This window comes from Paroedura picta, chromosome 2 (assembly GCF_049243985.1).
Source record: "Paroedura picta isolate Pp20150507F chromosome 2, Ppicta_v3.0, whole genome shotgun sequence".
NCBI classification, from domain to species: Eukaryota; Metazoa; Chordata; class Lepidosauria; order Squamata; family Gekkonidae; genus Paroedura; species Paroedura picta.
This window is the reverse complement of record NC_135370.1, coordinates 144,756,265-144,772,145: the sequence shown is the minus strand read 5'-3', so window position 1 is coordinate 144,772,145 and position 15,881 is coordinate 144,756,265. Positions and strand designations below refer to the sequence as shown.

Below are 15,881 nucleotides of genomic sequence, written 5' to 3'. Positions count from 1 at the left end.
AATTAAATTCACCCATTCCTGTCCATTTTAGTTCACTGATTCCTAAAATGTCGATGTTCAGTCTTGTCATTTCTTGTTTAACCACGTCCAGCTTGCCTTGATTCATGGATCTGACGTTCCAGGTTCCTATGGAATAAAAATCTTTACAGCATCGGACTGTCTTTTCGCCACCAGTTACTTCCACAACTGAGCGTCCTTTCGGCTTTGGCCCAGCCGCTTCATTCATTCTGGCGCTACTCGTACTAGCCGTCTGCTCATCCCCAGTAGCATATTGGACACCTTCCGACCTGAGGGGCTCATCTTCCAGCGTCATATCGTTATGCCTATTGGAACTGTCCATAGAGTTTTCATGGCAAAGATACTGGAGTGGTTTGCCATTTCCTTCTCCAGTGGATCACCTTTTGTCAGAGCTCTCAGCTATGACCTGTCCGTCTTGGGTGGCCCTGCACGGCATAGCTCATAGCTTCACTGAACTACGCAAGCCCCCTTGCCACAACAAGGCAGCGATCCTTGAGGGGGGTCTGGCAGTTTAGGTCCTCACAAAATTCAGATTCATAAAGGAAGCTCATTATCTGGGTGACAGTTAATTAAATTATGATGATTGCCATGCAGCCCCTACTTTCCAACCCATTTTTAATTTTTTTCAAAAGAGCAGCATTAATGGAAATACTATGCAAATGTATAGGCAGCAAGGGAGTGAGCAATACCAATAAGCTTGCTGTCAGTTGTTGTGTTTCAACAGTCATTGCTGATATGCAGGAGATGTGGCAAAAAGCTGTATTTTTCATCTTCCTGAAGCTTTTCTCCCATTCAATTTTTCAAAGATGCCAAGACAATCTCATCTAGTCTTCCTTGCAACCCCTTCAGCCTGGTCTTAGAAGATAGCATATCAGCCCCATCACTAAGCAGCAATTCAAAATCAAGCTTCAGATGATAGGAGATAGGGACTGTCAACAATACTGAGAGGTTGGCCAAATGTCTGGATTTATTTCATGTGTCTATTTTTCTCATTGTGGGTTTGGCTTCTTACTGCATTAGCCAATTCTTAACCTAAACTGCATACATTGTATTATCTATGGAAGTACCAGTCCAGATTCAAACATGGAGATCTTGGGAAGGCAATGATTTCCCCCCCTTCATTTCCAAAATGAGGACATTGGTGTGCATAGAGTTGTTCACAATTCAGAAGGTAAGAGAGACGCATGCATAGATAAGAACTTTGTGTCCTCAGTGGCCTTCATAGTGAGCTTTGCATGGAAGCCAATGTGTATTCTTCATTTAACTTCTTTTAACTTATTTGCAGCAGACAGTTATAATTGAGGAGTTTTTGGGGTAGTAGGAGTCGCAAAGAACTAGGTGGGACTACACTTCAGTTCTCCCCACTACTTTGTTCCCTACTGTACCACTTATTTCTCTGTAAAGAATATGTAGAAACAAATGGGAAAAGAGACTGAGCTGAAGGAAGCTGCATTTTTAGAATTTAGTAAAGAAGAGCTGAAAACAGTTGTGACCGGAAGGTAGGATCTAACACAAATTTTCCACTTCCTCTCGAGCTCTTGTGTAAGCATAGATGCAAGAAAAAGACTGCAGCAACTGTTTGCACCTCATTGTATCACTGCCTGTATTTACACTTACACAAGATCTTGTACACTCAGTTTCTGGGCACTAAAATACATTGGAAAGGAAACACTAGTTGTTGCTCAAACTTTGCTAAGGCCATTCAGGCTTCTGCTTATGCATTGATGGGGCCAAGTCAGATGTGCTATTTATGAAGGTCCAAGGTGGTAATTGTATCAGACCACATTATAGCTTCAGAACACCTGTTTATTTAGATAATAGCTCCCTGGTTCTCATAAAGAACTGGTCATGAATTCCTACTGCTTTATCAAGTGTTCATTTCACATGTACTTATATTATTGTTCTTATTAAGTAGTAAAAAGGCAACTCAACAAATGTTCTTTTACTTTTCAGCAGTTGAAAAAGATATTACTTGTTAGCAGTGGAGACACTGAAGAATATGCCTTCTGTCTTTGTTATACATTTTATTCTCTACAGTTATAACTCACTCACCACATGAAACCTGAAATTGGGCTGGCAGATGCAACTGGGATGCAGTTTTCATACCAGCAGAGTCCCTCACATTATGAGGAAATAGTGTCACCAGAAGGGAGAATGGATTATTTTTTATTATTGATGGCTGCTTTTTGTAAATGCATATATGTGGAGTTAACATTTTTTTATATATAGGTGGTTTAAATTGTAAACTGCCTTAATTTATAGAAGAGCTGTAATATATGTATTAAATAATAGCTATAGTACAATATGCTCTAACCTGGCTACCTTGATCTTGTCAGCTCTCAGAAGCTAAGCAGGGCCAGCCCTGGCTAGTATTGGGATGAAAGACCTCCAAGGAATAGCAGAGTCATGACAGCAAACCACCTTTGAATGTCTCTTTCTTTGAAAATTCTATGGAGTCAGCTGTGACTTGGTGCCACTTTCCAGCACATAGCAGAATATGAACACATCTTTTTTCTCTACTATATACTGAGTGGTCACCTAAGGATGAGCAACATGAGGATCAGTGCCTGAAGAAAAAAAGAAATAAAAGTAGGGGGGGGGGAAGAATAAGATTTGCATATGCTAATTTACGTTCACATATGCAAAGTTTTATGGAATAATTTGCATAGAAATATAGCTTATTAGAATGCCAGCTGTGTCTTCTGAACAGGTGCTAACTGCTGGGGTTATCATCTTTAATGCAAATCAAACAGTCTGGTTAGCTTTAGCAGTTTCTCTGTAAGTATGCTGTGGCTGCTCAGAAAACTAGCCTTCGTAGCCATCTTGGCTATAGTTTTCCTCCATATATAATGCTGTTCAGTCAACCAAGCCTATCTAGCCTTGAGAAAACAGGGGCAGGAAAACCAAAGAGCATCTGGCAGCAGCTACCTTTGAGTTACAGCTTGCCACCCAGAAATTGCAAAAGAATACTGCTTTGGTAAAAACAAAACCCAACCAAAAGTCTTTGTAGGATGTAAGCTGGTTTTACTGGACAGAAGCAACTGTTGAATATTTCAGAGGATAGTCTTCAAAAAAGCGGTCCACTGAAGACAAGGGCACCCCAGACAAATAGCAGCTCTGAACATGATTTCTATAATTGAATTTTTGGGGAGAAAGCAAGAGATCATTCTCCTCCAACATTGTAGCCCCAATTCAAATCCAGGCCTTACATGGCTGTTTTTTTTAATGTTAAAGGAACCACTGTTATTATCAGTTAGTAATATTAATAACTATTTATATGTATGGATGAAAAAGCCTCTTGTGGTGCAGAGTGGTAAAGGCAGCAGACATGCAGTCTGAAAGCTCTGCCCATAAGGCTGGGAGTTCAATCCCAGCAGCTGGCTAAAGGTTGACTCAGCTTTCCATCCTTCCAAGGTTGGTAAAATGAGTACCCAGCTTGCTGGGGGGTAAACGGTAATGACTGGGGAAGGCACGGCAAACCACCCCGTATTGAGTCTGCCATGAAAACGCTGGAGGGCGTCACCCCAACGGTCAGACATGACTCGGTGCTTGCAGAGGGGATACCTTTACCTATGTATGGATGTTCCTTGTATAGTTCTAAGTTCTATGTAAACCACGCTGCGCCTTCGGGGAGGGTGGGATATAAATATGAAAATAAAATAAAACAAATAAAAATAACTGTTGGGAAATGTTGAATCTCTCATGTAAATTGTGCTTCAATTCTGAAATAATCTAAAGTGACAGCCATAAGACATGCTTATTAAGAAACAAATGCCTTATTCAGTATGTCTTATTTTCAAAGAAATGCATAGGATTGCAGCCTTAAATTGTCTATAAACTCAGATTGGCATATTTGTACAATGGTGAATCTAGCAACATATAGCTAATGTTATCTACAATTATGATGCACTGCCAGGCCAAGAATAGCCTTAGAAGTCTGTGTAGGTTGAGAGCAAGTGTTCATGGTCAGAACTCCTATACAGGAGCACAGCAGTTCAAGGATTGACAAAACAAAAATAGTATATTTCACTACGTAAGAATCAATAGTTCTCAAGGTGGACACACGAGAAAGTGCTGCAAAATTAGGCTTCCAAGACTGGACCATAGTTAACAGAACTAAAACGAGGCAAGAGCCAGGATGAATCGAAAGAATAATGATTTATGCCTGATTTGTCATGAATGTATATAATGATAATCATACGCCCAATATTCCATCAGATTTCTATGAAACAAACTAGCCAATCGCTCACTTTGGCAGGGAATGTCCTGTCAATTGCTTTGGTTGGCCTCTGGCAGTCCACTGGGCAGTGGGAGAAAATAGGGGGAGCAAAATGGTGTCTATCAATGCTGCAACACCACTTCTGGCTGCATAACCAAATGGAACATCACTGCATTGTAGGAAGCTGTAGCATTCACCCTGCACACTGATGGAGGCCATTTTGCCAAGTCCCATCCCTTCTAGCCTCCTGAGCCCTATAGGAATGTGAGTGAAGTGCTAAGTAAAGTTCAGCTTAATTCCACATGAGCATTAAACAAGACTTGAAGGTCTGAATAATGCAAGGGATTGAGCCTAAACGATACTCTGTGAGCCACCTCAGCTCCTTTGTGTGAAAGGTGGGACAGAAATATTTTGAATAAATGAACATGATTCCCAAAATTTGCATTGATTGTCAGAAAACAGTTTCATATATCTGATTTACCTTGAGGTAATACAAATAAAAATGGTTCTGTCATTTTAAATGATGAAGCTGGATGACCAACAACAAACACTCTGGGTCTGCTAGAACTGTTGGGCTTGGATGGCATTCAGGCCATCCCTGATTACAGTGCTACTGCAAAATGGTCTTTTACAGCAAAATGTAGATCTGTTTTCATAACAAGTCAGCACAAAGTATATTTGATTTGCTAGAGTGCAGAAAGGCTGTGCAAAGAATGTATAAATCAGGATGTTTCACAGGAAGAGAAAAATGACACGGGAAAATCCCATTCTGTTGAAGTCAAAGCACTATGTCAACTTTGAGTGTTATGTTCTAAAAGTCTACAGCTTCACACACACACGTGCACACACCTACAGCCTATTCTTTGAGATAGTAGTTTTCAGGCCCAGTTCATGTGATCTGACTTGGAAGTTAGCTTTTTTGTTTGTTGTAGGCCAGCAAACTCTTCTGCACTCACTTTGCTTGGCAGTAAGCCTGGCCAATACAAGACAGGTGAAACATTTTTCTAATCTGGAGGAAGAAAGTCATTAAAAAAACCAGGAACTTAGACATGAGTGACGGAAGAGTTTGGTTTAAGAATGTGGAGCATAATAAAGGAAAAATATAAAGTGCATTTTATGTGATTAATGTTATGTAACCTTTCTTCTTTTGGAGTGCATTAATTTAAAGAGCACACTTTTTATACCTCTGAGTAATGCAGGCCAATCATTCAACTTTGATAATGTGCATAAAATGCTCAGTATGATAATGAGTTGGGGTAGCTGAGAATTTAGGATGGTGGCACGTTTTGCGTAGTATTTGGATTAGCATTGTCAGCCTGCATCTCCATCGCTTCTCGTAAGCATTAAAAATCATCTAGTCATGCTCTTCTTTTTTTGGCTGTTAAAAAGAACATAATTAAACAAGGTACCTGCTCAAACAAATACTACCAGCTTTAATTAATCAGGATGATCATATGTAAAAGAAATGATGCCAGATAGTAACAAATCCAAGAGAAGTTTATTATGAAAATGGCACCTGCAGGATGAAAAAAAATTAAGTTACATAAAGACAACCATGTATGACATGTATGAGAATCTACAAAAGTATAAAAAGAACCCTGTTGTAAATGAAGTATGTACATTTCTGATTTGCAGCATTATCAATGGTCAATGAAAAAAAATGTTTCGAATAAGCCAGGCACTCAAGAAGTTAGATTCGGTTAGTTTAACACAAAATAAATGTACCATAGCTGTCATTTTTTAACATTTTAATTTTTTTATATATTGTAGAGTTGGTAACACTGCTAAGATTTATACGAACAGAATCCCTTTTCCCTTTATTCAGATACTTGGCACCAGTCTCCTCATAAAAGATTTCATATATTTGTACAAGAAATAGTTAAAAACACAGACACAGTCTTCACAGGTAATGAAGTTTTTTTTTCATTTTGTAATTTTAAACACTATGGATTTAGACAGCAGCTGTGATTATCTGTTAGTTTAAATCACCAGAAATCATTTTGACACAACACAGAAACATTTATAAAAAATAAAATAAAAAAGAAAACAACAACAGCTGTCTAGCTGTTCTTTGTAGCTGATAGGTGCACTCCTTTGATTGTTCAATAGCTAGAGTAGAGCTTCCAAAAGTAAACCCGAATCAGCTTCCCTTGAAACCTACTAAAAGCCTTTCAATCTAACTCTTTAAAAACTCACTATCAGAATTTGCAGCAGCCAATGCCTGCTTTGGGCATTATTCCTTTCTACTCTTTCTCAGACCTACTCCTCTTATTCTAAATTGCTAGCTTGTTTGGTTTCACAAGTGTATTATCCAAAATGTAGAGGACAACTGAGCTATTATACATTAACATTGCACATATATGCAAAAAATATATATGACAATCCTAAGCTCAGTTGCCCTTTTTAACCGTGTCAGTTGACCTTTGAAAGAATTTTCTATCTCACTTGAAAATTGCTCCATTAACCTACTTGGGAGAAAACCAAAGAAATGCACCATCTACTTACAGTTAGAGCACAAGGGACTCTGAAAATGTTAACAACTGAGGCTATATGGCATCACTTTGTTTAATATATCTGAGTACTACTCTTTAGTGCATTGTGTGGCACACACTGTTAAGAGTAAGTTATACCCAGAATTCCTCTGTGGGAAAAAATGGCTCCATTAACCTTGAGCTAGTTAAGAGTCTTTTATCTCTGAGAATGGAGAAAGAGAGAAAGAGGAAGGAATAGGGGGAGAAATGAAGAAAGGAAGGGGGAAGAGAGAGAGTGATTTGAGAATACACAACAGCAAAGCAACAGCGGAAATGAAAAGGTATACAGACAGTGGAAGCAGCATAAGGTGACATTACAGAGGAAGGTCACCACACAAAAAACCACTAACCCCCAAGATTCACTGGTTCACTAGGACTGTTAGGAATGGGCATTTGCCACTCCAGACTAGAGATAAAGCACAGAGAAGACAAAGGACAAAACAACTACATTAGCTTAGTATATACTGCATATAGTAACACACATTGAAACTGCAATGGGACTGACAGCCAAGGACACTTACACATTGTACACATTACAGTTCTCACATCTGTTATTAGATGCCTTAACAAACAGCTGCCAACAATGGATGGGGTGGAAGAAGAATTTATACTTGACAGTCATTTGGAGTGTTTGACACTACACTGATTTCTGGCAACAAAGACAAAATAGGAGATTTCTTTTCTTTTTTTTTCTTTTTTCTCTTTTTAAATACTTAATGTGCAGTTTTTAGTTGCAGTTATCTATTTCAAGCTCATTAACCCATTCTTGAAAACATATTGGCTCCAACACTAGAAGGGGGGCAGGGGGGATTACAAAAGACAACTCAACAAACAAAACAAACAAAAAAAATTTACAACCTTCCCTCTATAACATTAAATGAAAAAACATGTTAAATATATCTTTTTCCCCTTACTCCGAAGTGTTATTTGGAAGTTGTAAAATTAGCCTCAGTTACACTGAGAAAATAAAAAGAGAGAAACAATACGCACCTAAAACAAACCTTTGATCCTCATGTCAATTTAATTGAGTTTTCTTTTTAAGAGCATTTACCAAACAAAAAAACAAAAAACAAAACCAAAAGCTTCCAGATCCATTTAAATTTCATGTGAGGCTATGTTTGTTAGTTTGGAGGTAAAAAAAATAAGTCCTGCAGCAAATGTTAATGAGGGCTTTTATCTTAACTAACCAAGGAGACTGCAGCACCTGACTATAGACTAGTACAGAAAACATTCCTTTCAAAAACCCCAGCCCACAAGCTGCATATTTGTGTGAAGACATTACAGATTAATAAATGATAGCACCATGGTTTTAGAAATTAAGTTAACGTTTCTGTCATTAACATTTAGTCCATCCTCTTATTATTCTAATCACAGGCCAGAAATTAACTTTTTAAGAACACAAATTATTTTATGTGCAAGTAAGAAAATTTTAACCATAAAAAGTGAATTAAACTCTGCATAAAATTCTAAAATACTATCCCCTATTTTTAAAGGAATTAGAAACAAAAAAAAATCCCTTTTCATTTGACTTAGTCAAACAGGGCACATTGTTTTATGCTTGTTTCTTTTAATCTTGATCATATCAAGATCATGAAGTAAACCCAATGGTTGTCCCATTAAAATCTCTTTACCACAACACTGAGTATTCTATGGCAGAGGCATACACATATTAAAGGCATCTTAATAAAGATGCAAAGAAAAAAAAAATTACACATCTTGGAAGAAGACAAAATGGCAGGCAACTGATACTTCAGCTCTCTGAAGGCAAAATAAAAAACAAACTTTTACATTAAAAATAAGTCAAGTTAAAGAGAATGGGGATGAAATGGGGACCATCATATTGAGAGAATAAGCTGACCTGCTCAAATTCAAAGTGCTAGAATTAAAGGTCTAAATTAAAATATAGTCTATGCCTCAGAGTATAACACTGAACAACACAGTATGTGGTCATAATTTCAATCCTCTTTCCGTTCCAGTGTCTGTGTGGCATGAATACCATTGCTGTACACAGGAAATGGAAGAGTAGAGAAGAGTCCTTCGGCAGTTGTGAACACATTCCCTGCAGGCATTTGGGTCAGACTGGCTGCGCTCACAGCACTTCCAAACGGTCCTGACATATTGAGTCGGTGAACGTGGTGGTAGAGCATTTCCATCGGTGTTTTAGGATCCAGGCCGAAGCTGGGGCTGTTAACATCCACAAAGTTAACAGCATGAGTGTTGGGGAGGAGATTGCCCTGCATGGCTAAAGTAACTTCAGCTGGAGCATACCGAATAGTGCCAGTGGTATAAACCCTCTGAGCAGCCGTGCTGGTGGCAGCAAGGGTTCCAGTTACCCTGTGAACCAAAGGAAGAACCACATTGCCTGCTTGCAACCTCTGGAGGGCTTCCAGATCCCCAGTGTACAACAAAGAGTTGGAAGTGCTGGGGCCTCCCGGATGCTTGTCCCGTGGAGATGCTGACAATGGTGGGGATAAGGGGTCAGAGGATACGGGAGCCAAGGCTGAGTTGGATGAGGTGCTGAACTGAGATTTGCGGCTGGCAGTATTTTCAGTCCCTGGTGGGGTGAGAACAGAGTCTGGAATGGAGACATGTAAACTACTGCTGGCTTGCGGCGAGGGGAAGTGCTCTGAGTTTGGGGGCTTGGTCATACTGTAGGGCGATTCGTTCCTTGAGATTTCCCTGTTGGGTGGGTAATTCCAAATACTGCTATCATTATCAAAATTGATAGGTTCTGAGATCTCGGTTTTGATTTTGAGCACTGAGGCACTGTTTGGTGATGAAAGCAGCTGTGGCTGATCCACCATTGCTGAGTCGAGTCCATTGGGGCTTGAAGTGCTTGACAGCCTCCTGCGGGTCATGCTGCCTCCTTTTTGTTTTTTCCTCCTTTTCTTCCTCTTTTGATGTTTGCTGGAAGACTGGGCATTTCCTTCTCCTGCACTGTCCGAGTCCTTGGCACTGTCCGAGGTCAACGATTCACAGTTCTGTAACCGCAAGTCTGATTCACTCTCCACATAGCGCTCCACCTTTATCTGCATAGAACCCAGAGTGCCAAAACTATCCTCAGGGGCCTTTTGAGTCTCAAAGTCAGAATTTTCAAAGCTGTCATCACTATCTCTGCTGTCTTGGTTGCTGGAACTGTTCCCATCATCATTGCAGTTCATTTCATTATCTGACTGATTCCCGGATTTCTTCCGATCTGATTCAGGATCTTCACTGTTTTCTGACTGGTTTCCTTTCTCATCGGACTTTGAATTTTCATTGTCTTCTAAACAGAAAAAAGGTGAAAAAAAAGACACAATTGAGAATACGACTGCAAGATCTAAAGAGCTAGTTTGCTAGCATAATGTTATTACTGGTAATATTACTGGCAATATTTCTTTTTGGTTCACTTTGGTTCATCTCCCAACAGATGAGAAACGATATAGGAAATGGGGGTACAGGGAGTTTCTCTTACTTTGTACACTTCAAATTGCCAGTCAATTATTGCATATTATTAAATAAGGGAAATGTTGGTTAAAAATACCACAAAATTTTACCTTGATAAAATGGGTTCATCACCAGACTCCTCATCTAACATTTCTAGTCCAAGGAGCTCTCCTTTGACACAGGATTTTTTTTTTACTCCTCACTTCTGTGTCAACTGGAGATATACATTTTGGCTGTAAATGGCTTCTAGCCACTGATGGAGCCATCCTCCACAGATACACTCATCTAATCTTTCTAATGTCATCTTGAGATGCACTCTTAGAATTCAATACTGCAGCTTCTTTCCTGTAGCTTAATGATCTAATTAAATTCAGATTTATGGCCTTAGGCTTTTCTGCATAATCACTTAAAACTGTCACAGGCCCAACTTTGCTGCTGAGCTATAATATGCTAAAAGGGGCTTCACTCACAATGGTTCAATTCCCCTTACTTTACATAATAAATTGGGGAAATGGGAGGGGCAGTCTCACTGCTTGAAGTGGGCGGGGTCCTGGCGTTCTCATGTTGGCTTTACACTTATGGTACAAGTGCATACAATGGTACATCCCTTTTCCTGTCAATGAAAACTCTCTTACAAGATAAACAGCACACTAATAACCAGTCTATTCAATTTGTCCCCTTGTGGCTTGAAAATCCCACATAGTCTTTGATGGCAAGGGCATGGCATGGGTTTAATAGGAAATCGTATAAGGAGATAGCTTATATTGGCATTTAACCTCCTGCCACATCATCCTCATGAAAACTTGTAAAAGGAGCTGAAAAAAGATACATCCATAAGAATGAGTTATGATTATGGAAGTGGAAACCCCACATAATACAACTGCAAACATGGTACAATGATTTCACAAGCCAAAATATCTGTTCACTTAAAAAAAAAGTTAAGTTGCAATTTGATAGAGAATGGTAGTATCTAGTGTTAAACTGCATCAGTTTGAGATAAACTCTCAAAGACCTTTTATGCACAGCAGTGGCCAGGCTGCCGCCGGTTTCTTGCAGCGGGGCAGTGTGCTGTGTATGAATGGGAGATTTTCCCTGACAGACAGGGTCTGCCACAGATTTCAGTGTGCTGGAGTAAAAAGGTTCTGCCATGCTTCATCATGGTGGTAGTGGTGGGATTACTTTCACCCCACCTTCATGGAAGTTAAAAAATGCCCCGTTTGGCTCTGTGTCACTGTGAAGTGCTGCAGAGCCAAATGGGCTATTTTCTGTCCCTACCAGGACACCATAGGCCTCACTTATCCTTGTGCACATGGGCCTTACCCAGCATGGCTGCTGATGGTACCTGCAGAAAAAAAGGGAAGGTAGAAACTATCCACATTCCCTTAATGCACCAGAGGCCCTAATCTGAGCCAGGCCAGGAGGGAGCCGGGCCACCATTGATGTTGTGCATAACCAGGAATTTGTCCTACCCCTGGCTGGCCAGTAAGGCAGGACTTCTTCCCAATGCATCATCAGTCAAAAAGGTACAAAACAACAGAGATTCCAACTATCTGTGTTACCTGAGTTGTCCTTTGAGTCTGATTCAGAATCTGAGGTCTCAGAGGATTCTGACGTTTTCTCTGGCAGATGAGGAAGTTGTGCAATATCCATTGGTGTGTCCTTATATTCAGGGTTGCTAAAGAAGAGACAGCAAACAGAAATACCAATATATGATGTACAGTTTGATAGTTTCCGCTCTCTCTTCTCTCAACTCTCTGGAGCAAACAATGTAAATAGAGAGCACAGCAAAGCAAACAAGACATCTCTGTTCAGTTTCTTAAAGCAGTAATTCTATGCAGACTTCTTTTAATACTGCCATCAAATATTTATACCACCCAGGGTCTGTTACTACCCGGGTAGCTAAGCTACCAGGGTATTCCTGGTTAATCAGATGGCAGATTGTACCTGCTATTCAATAATAAATCTTTATTTGGTAACCAGTGCCATAAAGACATCAAGAACATGTCCTGCCATTTAATATCTCCAAAGACACTGTTATTATCCCTTAAATTATTCTTAGCATATTACAGGGATTTTCATCTCTTCTTTTGCAGAATTGTTTTCTCCAAGTAAGACATGAAGGAAAAATGTATCATATACCAATTTGTAGTGTATGAGGTTAAGAGTAACATGGTATCAGGGTATCACTTTGGCTTGTGTGGTTCATGACTCAGTAGAATGGCCCCCTGGCATACTATAGACACCAAAGTTGCAGGGGGTTTCTGCCTGACTCTCCTCTACCTGCCCTCCATGGTTGGTGAGGATTGGATTCATGAGGTTCAAGAATAAAGTTTGAGTCCAGTGACACCTTTAAGATCAACAAAGTTTTATTCTGGGTATAAGCTTTCATGTACACACCCACATCTTCAGATGATTGTCTGGAAGCTGGTGGAAATTACCAAAAGGAGTTTCGAACCTATAGACAACAGGCAGAGCTTTGAGGAGGAGGGCATTTGTCATGAAACAACTCTGAGTCCTGTTGCATTTCTTAAATCCTTTGTAATGCAGGGAAGTACATTTAACAAAGCAATTCTATAGTTAATCCCCCCCCCCCACCGAGATAGCAATTCATAGAAGACATGAAAAGTGCACATTGTGAGGAAGTTCAGATGTGGATGAAAAATAGAACAGTGAATGCATACATTACCATTGGCTCTCAATGATCACTCTGTGCGTGAGCGTCAGTATGTGTGTGAGGAGGGAGGGAATGAGACAGAATGCCATTTCATTTCATTTTGATTTCTTTAGGGGCTGGTTATATATATTATTTGTCCACTGAAATGCCCAATCAATACGACAAGCAAGAGAACTAGTCGTATGAACACTGTAGTTCTGGGCTTTTTCCTCATGCTCAATCCATATACATTGGAATTGATTTGGACACACGAGTGCCCTCCCTCTGCATTTTCAGTTATTTTCAGCCAGTTTGGTGTAGTGGTTAGGAGTGTGGACTTCTAATCTGGCGAGCCGGGTTTGATTCCGCACTCCCCCACATGTAGCCATCTGGGTGACTTTGGGCTCGCCACGGCTCTGATAAAGCTGTTCTGACTGAGCAGTAATATCAGGGCTCCCTCAGCCTCACCCACCTCACAGGGTGTCTGTTGTGGGGAGAGGAAAGGGAAGGCGACTGTAAGCCACTTTGAGACTCCTTCGGGTAGAGAAAAGCAACATATATAAACCAACTCTTCTTCTTCTTATTATTATTATTAATAATGCTAGAGGGCGTCACCCCAGTGCTTGCACAGGGGATACTTTTACCTTTATTATTATTATTATTATTCCTTAAATACTGAGAATTTTCAATGGAAGATTGCTGCCAGCATCAGTGGTATCGCTGGTGGTGTCACAGCACCCCCCCCTCTTATTAAAAAGAGGGCTTTTATTTTAAAAAGTAAGTTTCTAACTTCTATCCTAGTGGAGTTATGCCTTTTTACCTATATGTCAGTGAGGGATGGGGCCAGATAGATACTTAAAAATAAAATAAAATCTGGGAATTCAGAGAATTTGCTATGCCTGTTGCTACAATGTTCCAGTAATATATCAATACTGTAGTGGGGTTAAAAGTAAATGTTGTACTAGTTAAACACAACATATTGAAAAAGGAAGTCCCTTGCACTTACTGAGCATGGATAGGTGTTGACAGTAAGTCTCAAAAGCATACCTCTGAAAGCATCTCAAACAACTGGTGATGAGCACAGATCCATATTTCAACTAAATTCCAACTAAAAATAAATTATAGATAAGCTATTCTCTTGCAATTGCATGAAAGCCCACAGAAAGTAAAACAAAACCTTTCCTGGTGTACATTTAATGCTTGTTCATGTTGTGTTACCCTCCCTGCCTTGCTGAGTTGGCAAGACTTAGTTCAACTGAAGAAAAAATTTAAAGTGCCATCAAATCTGTATAGAAACACCTTCACAGGGCATCAGCATCTATGCCTCCCTGTCATATGCTGGTCCTTTCCTGTTCCACATTATCCATATAGCTATAAATAAATACTAACAGTAATTTATTTAAAAGAATAAAGCGTTAGCATGAACCTTCAGTTCCTACTGATAGGCAGAGCAGTGAACAATGCCTTCTTTACCGTCAGCTACTTTGTAACTCATACCACGTTATCTCAAAGGATGGTCAGTGGAATAAACTGAGAAAATTCATTATATTAGGACCAAACAAAGCGCTATGTAAGTCATCTGTGACTGGGTTTCCAATCATTTAAAAATGTAATGGTGTGTTTGATAAGAGCAGTAGTGCTGATGGGATGTCTGTGATTAATTCTTCTCTGAGCTATTTTCCTCATCTAGGGTGACTCCACTAGCAATCCATTAGTTTAACTTTAGCTTTGGAAGGTCCGGGGGGGGGGGGGGGAGGGGGAGGGATTAGAAGTGTTGAAAGTTGGTTTGCTACTTTAATTTTGACTCTAACAGAAAGGCAGGATATAAATGTTTCAATGAATGAATGGATGAATGAATGGATGGATGAGCCAATAACAGTTGGAGTATTATGGGTACATTAAAATAGAAACAAATAATTCAGATGGCCCATTCTTAGACCCTCCGTAAAATTTCCCACACACTATAGTTAAGTCCTTCATAGCCACTGAGAGCTATTAGTCATATACTATCAATGTATTTATCAAACAGATTTCTGTATGCAGATTCTCAGTGTGCCAAACTGGGTAGGCCAACAGAGTAGCAGAGTGTCTCTCTCAGTAGAAAAGCCTACCCTCCATCTCACATACATGGAGATATATTACCATGTATATTTCCCTTAAGTTTCTAGAAGCCTCAGAGCACAGTGCACAAATGACAATGCTTGCCTATTGGGAAGCCTTTGCTTCGTGACTGAATGGTGCGGGGACTACAACCATATAAAGGTTTCCTTGATGTGCTGTCTCTGAGTCCAATTGCCTCTCTAACAATCATCTCATGGTGAAGGGAAGCTTAGCTTATGTTCACTGGTGAAGCTATCATAAGGGGGAGGAGGAAAGAATTGTGGTGACAATGTCTAAGATCAATCCCTTCCCTTGGCAGTCACTTCCCGCTGAGGGGAGGCTGAGCTTCCCTTCAAAGTAAGAATACTAGGAAGACTGCTGACTAGTAATGACAGGCAAGGAAACAGCTCAGCATTTCTTAAAAAGGATCACGAACTACTGATTTGTTTCCAGAAACAATTCAAAGTGCTGGTTCTTACTTCCTTAGTCTCACATTTGCTCCTACACAAACCTAACGGGCAACCTGATTCTATGTAAACATGTCTAACTGTTCAGATCTTCTTTGGGAGTCCCTTTAAAAAAAGTAACCCTACCGTCAAAGCTGAGATGGCTACCAAAGCCAAGATCCCTCCCCCCCGCCCCCCACTGCTTATAGCACATCAAGACAACCATTTGCCAGGCACCTATTATTTGAAGTTTGGGACACTACGTAAAAATATTACTTAATTTGGTGCCATTTCAGTTTAATTTTGTTTTTCCCTTTCAGTTTTATGCATACTACAATTTCCTCTATAATCAAATTTACCAACACTTTTTTGACCACATTTTTGGTTGTTTCCAAAATTTAACAATAAGAAGCTTGCCAGAGCTAACATATTTCTCAACAGATACCCATGCTCTTCTAAAAATCTTTTTTTCATCTGTCCAGTTGTCA

General features: G+C 39.8%; 1 protein-coding gene across 13 annotated transcripts in view; it reads right to left on the bottom strand.

Annotated features, from left to right (window-relative positions):
* Positions 1 to 5,716: 5,716 nt before the first annotated feature.
* NPAS3 (neuronal PAS domain protein 3) overlaps positions 5,717 to 15,881 on the bottom strand; it is an 885,376-nt gene continuing 875,211 nt past the window's right edge. For all 13 annotated transcript variants that reach the window (XM_077323058.1, XM_077323057.1, XM_077323059.1 and 10 more), the window contains 2 exons: positions 11,754 to 11,869; positions 5,717 to 10,033 (listed from right to left, as the gene is read on the bottom strand). In XM_077323058.1, the coding sequence (XP_077179173.1) occupies positions 8,724 to 10,033; positions 11,754 to 11,869 (1,426 nt within the window). In that variant the 3' untranslated portion in view covers positions 5,717 to 8,723. The remainder of the gene's footprint in view (positions 10,034 to 11,753; positions 11,870 to 15,881) is intronic.